The sequence below is a fragment of the Ornithorhynchus anatinus genome, chromosome 17, assembly GCF_004115215.2.
Source record: "Ornithorhynchus anatinus isolate Pmale09 chromosome 17, mOrnAna1.pri.v4, whole genome shotgun sequence".
NCBI lineage: Eukaryota > Metazoa > Chordata > Mammalia > Monotremata > Ornithorhynchidae > Ornithorhynchus > Ornithorhynchus anatinus.
This window is the reverse complement of record NC_041744.1, coordinates 17,194,308-17,202,644: the sequence shown is the minus strand read 5'-3', so window position 1 is coordinate 17,202,644 and position 8,337 is coordinate 17,194,308. Positions and strand designations below refer to the sequence as shown.

At 53.7% G+C, this 8,337-nt stretch overlaps 1 protein-coding gene across 1 annotated transcript; it reads left to right on the top strand.

Moving 5' to 3' along the window:
* The first annotated feature begins 7,381 nt into the window (after window positions 1-7,381).
* LOC114817856 (keratin-associated protein 7-1) lies at window positions 7,382-7,997 on the top strand. The gene has a single exon (XM_029082361.2). It carries the CDS (start codon window positions 7,478-7,480, stop codon window positions 7,760-7,762), a length of 285 nt encoding a protein of 94 aa, XP_028938194.1. The 5' UTR covers window positions 7,382-7,477; the 3' UTR covers window positions 7,763-7,997.
* Window positions 7,998-8,337: the final 340 nt, after the last annotated feature.

Here is an 8,337-nt window from a genome sequence, read left to right as displayed (position 1 = left end):
AGCTCAGTCTTGCTCATGTTGAGTTTTTAGGTGGCGGGCAGACATCCAGGTGGAGACGTCCCGGAGGCAGGAGGAGATGCGAGCCCGAAGGGAGGGGGAGAGGACAGGGGCGGAGATGTAGATCTGCGTGTCATCTGCGTAGAGATGGTAGTCAAGCCGTGAGAGCGGATGAGTTCACCGAGGGAGTGAGTGTAAATGGAGAACAGAAGAGGGCCAAGAACTGACCCTTGAGGAACTCCAACAGTTAAAGGATGGGAGGGGGAGGAGGCTCCAGCGTAGGAGACCGAGAATGATCGGCCAGAGAGGTAAGAGGAGAACCAGGAGAGGACAGAGTCCGTGAAGCCAAGGTGAGATAAGGTACGGAGGAGGAGGGGATGGTCGACAGTGTCAAAGGCAGCAGAGAGGTCAAGGAGGATCAGAATGGAGTAGGAGCCATTGGATTTGGCAAGAAGGAGGTCATGGGTGACCTTAGAGAGAGCAGTCTAGGCCTCAGCTCGGGATCCTTCCACAATACACACACATTCTCTCTCCCTCCCATCTTCCTCCTCTCTCCTCTTCCTCTCTCCTCTTCCTCCCTCCTTTCTCTTCCTCTATCCTTTCTCTTCCTCCCTCTTGCTCCCTCCTTTCTCTTCCTTCTTTCTAATAATAATAATATTGGTATTTAAGCGCTTACTATAATAATAATAATGTTGGTATCTGTTAAGCGCTTACTATGTGCAGAGCACTGTTCTAAGTGCTGGGGTAGACACAGGGGAATCAGGTTGGCCCATGTGGGGCTCACAGTTTTAACCCCCATTTTACAGATGAGGTAACTGGGGCACAGAGAAGTGAAGTGACTTGCCCACAGTCGCAACTTGCCCACAGTCACACAGCTGACAAGTGGCAGAGCTGGGATTTGAACTCATGACTTCTGACTCCAAAGCCCGTGCTCTTTCCAGTGTGCCACACTACTTCTCTACTATGTGCCAAGCACTGTTCTCACCGCTGGGCTGGCTACCAGATAATCAGATCGTCCCACATGGGGCTCACAGTCTTAATCCCCATTTCAGAGATGAGGTCACTGAGGCACGAAGAAGTGAAGTGACTTGCCTAAGGTCACACAGCCAACAAGTGGAGGAGCTGGGATTAGAACCCATGACCTCTGACTCCAAGCCTGTGCTCTTTCCACTAAGCCACGCTGCTTCTCTCCCTCCTATCTCCGTCCTCTCTCTCCCTCGCCCTCCTGTCTTTCCCTCCTTTTCCCCCTTCCTTTCCCTCTCCCCTTTCTCCTTCTCCAGCCCGTCCCCCGTGTCTCCGCCTCCGTGGAGCCCTCAGGGTTGGTGTCGGGCCTGTGCCCGGCGGTCGAAGGGAGGGACCACCAATTTGGGCGGTGGTGGTACACACGGCCACATCTCTCTCCCCCCCGGGATACCCACACCCCAAGCGAGCCTCGCACCCGGCCTTCCTCCTCCTCCTCCTCCACCACCCCCTGACCCCACCTCAGGTGCTCCTGTCCGGCCCGAGACTCTTGGCCCAATCAGTTCATTCATATTTATTAAGCGCTTACTGTGTGCAGAGCACTGTACTGAGCGCTTAGGAAAGTACAATGCAGCAGTAAACAGTGACAGTCCCTGCCCACAACCAATCAGTAGACCTCCCTGCCACCTAGAAGCAGCGTGCTTTAATGGCAAGAGTGTGGGTCAGAGGGTGTGAGTTCCAATCCTGGCTCTGCCACTTGCCTGCTGGGTGACCTTGGGCAAGTCACTTAACTTCTCTGTGCCTCAGTGACCCCATCTGTCAAATGGGGATTAAGACTGTGAGCCCCACGTGGGACAACCTGATTATCTTCTATCTACCCCAGCGCTTAGAACAGTGCTTGGCACATAGTAAGCACTTAACAAATACCATCATTATTATTAAACAGTGACAATCCCTGCCCACAACCAACCAGCAGACCACCCTCCCCCTAGAAGCAGCGTGGTTTAGTGGCAAGAGTGTGGGCTTGGGAGTCAGAGGGTGTGAGTTCTAATCCTGGCTCTGCCACTTGTCTGCTGGGTGACCTTGGGCAAGTCACTTAACTTCTGTGTGCCTCAGTGACCCCATCTGTCAAATGGGGATTAAGACTGTGAGCCCCATATGGGACAACCTGATTATCTGGTATCCACCCCAGTGCTTAGAACAGTGCTTGGCACATAGTAAGAACTTAACAAATACCATAATTATTATTAAAAGCCAAACCCAACCGTCACGGGTCAGAGGGGCCTTATTGCATTTTGCTCTCCCAAGCGCTTAGTACAGTGTTCTGCACACACCCAGCACACAGATGATAACATTGATGAAGAGGTGTCTTCCCCCTCCCTCACAACACACCCAAAGACCCCGGTGGAGAAGGGAAGGAAGAAAACAGGGGTCTCACCCTTTAGTCATGACCTTCTCCCGTGGCGGCGGGAATGCACTTAGTACAGTGCTCTGCACATAGTAGGCGCTTAATAAATACGATTGAATGAATGAATGAATGCACAGGGCCAGGCCTTGATGTTGAGCATTTCCCTTTACTGGGAAATGCAGGAACCGTGTAAACAGGGAGGGACTGTTCATCAGAACTTCCTCTCCACCCCCGTCTCCCACAGACCCATGCCTGCACCTCCTTCCTTCCTTCAGTTATATTTATTGAACGCTTACTGTGTGTGGTGCGATATGCTAAGCGGTTGGGAGACTACAGAACAGCAATCAACTACCCACAACTACTTTACAGTCTAGAGTTGGGGAGACAGGCATGAATATTAGTAATTTACAGATATGTACATAAGTGCTGTGGGACTGGGAAGAACGGAAGGAGCAAGTCAGGACAACACAGAATGGAGTGGGAGAGAGGAAAGAGGGGCATAATCAGGGAAGGCCTCTTGAAGGAGATGGGCCTTCAATAAAACCTTTTTAAAATCACATCTCTTCCATGAGCCGTTCCCTGACTCATCAGTCAATCTGTGGCCTTTATTGAGCTCTTCCTGAGTGCAGAGCACTGTACTAAAGGCTTGGGAGAGTACACCCCAACTGTCGGTAGACACGTTCCCTTACTGCAAGGAGTTTACAGTCTAGAGGGGGAGACAGCCATTAATATAAACAAATAAATGACTGCATTTTGCTGAGGATGGGATGAATATTAAATTATAAAGGAGTACGGATACAAGTCTGTAGGTGACGTGGAGTCAGCCGTTAATATAAACAAATGACCGTATTTTGCTGAAGATGGGGTGAATATTAAACGATAAAAGAGTATGGATACAAGTCTGTAAGTGAGGCGGAGTAGGAGAAAAGAAGGCTTAATTGGGGAAGGCCTCCTGGAGATGTGATTTTAATAAGGCCTTGAAGGTGGGGAGTGTGATTGTCCGTCATATGTGAAGAAGGACGGGAGTTCCAGGTCAGAGGGAGGATGTGGGTGAAGGGTCGGTAGTGTGATAGATAAGATCGAGGTAGAGTGAATACCCGTCTCTCAGGCCCGCAATCTCGGTGTCATCTTTGACTCATCTCTCTCGTTCACCCCACACATCCTATCCGTTACCAAGACCTGCCGGTTTCACCTTTACAATATCGCCAAGATCCGCCCTTTCCTCTCCACCCAAACGGCTACCTTACTGCTACGGGCTCTCGTTATATCCCGGCTAGACTACTTTGTCAGCCTGCTCTCTGATCTCCCTTCCTCCTCTCTCGCCCCGCTCCGGTCTATTCTTCACTCCGCTGCCCGGCTCATCTTCCCGCAGAAACGCTCTGGGCATGTCACTCCCCTTCTTAAACACCTCCAGTGGTTGCCTATCGACCTCGGCTCCAAACAAAAACTCCTCACTCTAGGCTTCAAGGCTGTCCATCACCTTGCCCCTTCCTACCTCGCTTCCCTTCTCTCTTTCTACCGCCTACCCCGCATGCTCCGCTCCTCCGCCGCCCACCTCCTCACCGTCCCTCGGTCTCGCCTATCCTGCCGTCGACCCCCGGGCCACGTCCTCCCGCGGTCCTGGATTGCCCTCCCTCCTCACCTCAGACAATCTAATTCTCTTCCCCTCCCCTCTTCAAATCCCTACTTAAAACTCACCTCCTCCAAGAGGCCTTCCCAGACAGAGCTCCCCCCCTTTGTCCCTCTGCTCCCTCTACCTCCCCTTCACCTCTCTGCAGCTAAACCCTCTTCCCCCCCTTTCCCTCTCCTCCTCCCCCTCTCCCCTCCCACCCCCTCAGCACTGTACTCATCCACTCGACTGTCTATATCTTTATCACCCTATTTATTTTGTTTATTTTGTTTAATGAGATATACATCACCCTGATTCTATTTAGTTACCATTGTTTTTATGAGATGTTCTTCCCCTTGACTCTATTTATTGCCATTTTTCTTGTCTGTCCGTCTTCCCCGATTAGACCGTAAGCCCGTCAAACGGCAGGGACCGTGTCTCTCTGTTGCTGACTTGTACATTCCAAGAGCTTAGTACAGTGCTCTGCACATAGTAAGCGCTCAATAAATACTATTGAATGAATGAAAGTGGAGGAGACAAATGAGCCAACTGGGTTGTAGTAGTAAATCAGTGAGCTAAGATAGGTGGAGGTGACTTGGTTGCTTTAAAGCCAATGGTAAGGAGTTTGTTTGATGTGGAGGTGAATGGGCAACCACTGGAGGTTCTTGAGGACTAGGATGACCTGAACTGAATGATTTTTTTAGAAAAAATGATCTGAGCCGCCGAGTGAAATGTGTGGACTGGAGTGGGGAGAGATAGGAGGCGGGTAGATCAGCAAGGAATTGACTAAGCCCTCATTTCCCTAACTCCCATTTCTTTCTGTGTCACTATACGCTTGGATTTATGGTCAGTCAGTTGTATTTATTGAGCACTTACTGGGTGCAGAGCACTGTACTAAGCATTTGGGAGAGTCCACTACAACAGTGACAGACACATTCCCTGCCCACACAGAGCTTACAGTCTAGAGAGGGAGGCAGGCATTAATATAAATAAATTACATGACGTAGTGGGTAGAGCAGCATGGGCCTGGGATTCGGAAGGTCATGGGTTCTATTCCCGGCTCTTCTTCTTGTCTGCTGTGTGACTTCACTTCTCTGTGCCTCAGTTATCTCATCTGTAAAACAGGGACTGAGATTGTGAGCCCCACATGGGACAGGGACATTGTACAACTCGATTTGTTTGTATCCACCCCAGTGCTTAGTACAGTGCCTGGCACATAGTAAATGCGTAACAAATACCATCATTATTATTATATTATTATTGTATTATTATTATCTGTACATGAATGCTGTGGGGCTGGGAGGGGGATGTTGAATTAAGAAAGCAAGTCGGGGCAACCCAGAAGGGAGTTGAAAAAGAAGAAATGAGGGCTTAGTCAGGGAAGGCCTCTTGGAGGAGATGGGCCTTCAAGAAGGCTTTGAAGGCGAGGAGAGTAATTATCTGTCGGATATGAGGAAGGAGGGCGTTCCAGGCCAGAGGCAGGACGTGGGCGAACGAGAGGAGATCGCGGTACCCGTGAGGTTAGCATTAGAGGAACGAAGTGTGCAGGCTGGGCTGTAATAGGAGACTAGCGAGGTGAGGTAGGAGGAGGCAAGGGGAGTAATGCTTTAGCTCGTACTCTTTAATCACTTGATATTCATCCCTCCCTCAGCCCCACAACACTTATATCTGTAATTTCTTCTACTGTTTCCCCCATAGGCTGTAAGCTGTCTGTGGGCAGGGAACGTGTCTACCGACTCTGCCGTCTTGTCCTCCCCCAAGTGCATAGTACAGTGCTCTGCACAAATAAGCGGTTAATAAATACCATGGATTGATTGATAGGAAAAGCCTAGAGCGGGTGGAAAGGAGTTACCTTGGTTTGCACACCGGCCCAGGAAGGGTCTGGTGTTGGGGGGGTGGAGGAGGAAACAGAGGCTGGGGAAAGGGGCAAGGGGCTTCTCTCCCCTCTGCTAATTCCTCCTTGACCCCCGGCGACAGGCTTCTGTCACTGTATCTCCGTTCCCCTGCACTGAGTATCCATAGACGCAAGTGCCTTTTTTGGTGGTTGCTGGAGGACGTGGGCCAGTGTAGCTTAGTCCCAGGTCCACCGGAACCAGGACTGTGTCTCCAAGATGCTTGGAGAAGCCCTCATAATACCCTTAAAGACTTACTATGTGCCAAGGTGTAGGTAGAAGAGAGTCAGATCAGACAGAGCTTTCTTATCCCCATTTTACAACTGAGGAAACCGAGGCATGGAGCAGTGGAGTGGCTTGCCCAAGTTCACACAGCTGGCCAGAGGCAGAGGCTCCTGACTCGTAGTCCTCTGCTCTTTCCCCAGGGCTGTGCTGTGTGCGCTTACTGTGTGTCAAGCACTGTTCTAAGCACTGGGGTGGGTACAAGCTAATCAGGTCGGACACAGTCTCTGTCCCACGTGGCTTTCACAGTCTTAATCCCCATTTTCCAGGTGAGGTAACTGAGGCCCAGAGAAGTTAAGCGACTTGCCCAAGGTCACGCAGCAGACAAGTAGCAGAGCTGGGATAAGAACCCAGGTCATTGTGATTCCCAGACCTGTGTTCAATCCACTAGGCCATGCTAAAATCCATAGCTCCTCACCGTGGGACAGATGGTTTCTGTACCGGAACTGATGCTTTTGCTTCCACAGATTCAATCAATCCGTGGTATCGCTTGAGCGCTTACTGTATGCAGAGCACTGTACTGAGCACTTAATTAATTCATCCAGGACAGACATGGCCCCCAATTTCAAGCATCTCCAGTGCAGCAGGCGTCGCTTCGGGCCAGAGCGTGCCCGACGGTGACCCCGAACGCTGGCGAGTTTCCAGTTAGCCCCACTGGGCCGTTCCAGTCAGACCGCGGCCCCGGGTTCCAGGAGCGCCCGTGTGGCTTGGGTTTTAACGAGCGAGCCGTTGTCGGCCACAGAGAGATGCTCGTAAAAGAGCTCCCCGATGGCTAGAACTCCTTGTCCTCGGGAACGTGCGGGTTTACGTGCTCGGCCCCGGGCCCGGCCCCAGGGGACAGTATGCCTTCCCGCTGGGTCCTCGTCCAGGCCCACCACGCCCCCCGCCGCGGCCGGCGCCGCGTCAGCCTCGCTTCTGTCGTCGGGGGAACTTCCCGGCCCGGAAGGGACCTCGTCGTCGTCGTTTGGTCCGGCCTCTAATTCCTGGGAGGCGTCGTTAGCCCCAGCGGGGTGGTAGCGAGCGGGGAAGGAAGCTCGGGTGATGCAATCGCAGAGCCCGGCGTCGTGACACGCCAATTGAGGAGGCCAACGGGGCGTCCGGCAGCCGGTGGCCTTTGAAGCCCCGGCACATTGCTAACTCTGCAGCAAAGCCACCCAAGAGTCCTAATGATCCCGCGGCCCCCGGGAGCGTGTTTACGGGGTCGGAGGGAGCGGGCCGGTGGGCCCCGCCCCCTCGGCTCGGGTATAAAGGCCTCGGTGGAGCCCGAGAGACACTCACACCTCGGCCACCCACTCTCAGCTCAGCTCCACCTCCGCCTCCGTCTCCGCCATGACCCGCCACTTCGGCTGCAACAGCTTCTACGCCGCCAACTCGGGCCTGTACCCGTACGGCGGCTACCCCAGCTACGGGACCAACTGGCACGGGTCGTTCCGCCCCAGCCCCCTCAACTGCATGGTGCCACTGGGCAACCCGCTCAACTACGGCTTCACCGGCTACGGCTCCCTGGGCTTCGGCTTCGGCGGCAGCAACTTCAACACGCTGGGCTGCGGCTACGGCGGCAGCGTCTTCCGGCCCTGGGGCTCCAACTCCGGCTACGGTTACAGCACCTACTGAGCTGGGGCACGGTCCAGCCTCTGCCCAGTTCTGGCCCTGATGGAGCTCCCCGCCGAGTCCCCGGGGGGTCTCCCTCCGCCCCCTCCTTCCTCCCCGTCCCACGTCCCGGCCGCTGAGGCCGAGGCCACCCCACGCCTCCTGCGGCTCTGCGGAAGTGGCGGCGATATCCCTCGCCTCCCTGGGGACGCTGCCACCCCGCTGCCTTGGAGGCGAGAGGTGGCTTCGCTGTTGGACTCCTAATAAATCCATTCCTTCTGGCTTTCAAACGGCATCCTTGTCGTGACTTGTCTACCGGCGAGGAGGAGGAGGAGGTCTGGGGGAATCTGTCTCTGCGGGAAGAGGGGTCCCTTTGTTTTTCCGACTCTGAGGTCCCTAGATGGGCCCCTGGGCTGCAGATGTAGGAGCCCCTGGGTTTCATCTTGGCCGCACCCCTCTCGTCACGAGCCCGCTACCGCTTCCTCCCTACCGCGGGGTCTTGCACCCGCTGGGCGACGTCAAGCCGGACGGTCCGGGACGGAGTTAGGGATGGAGAAGGGAGAGTCTGTCGGATATGTTGGATGATCTGTGCTGGGTCA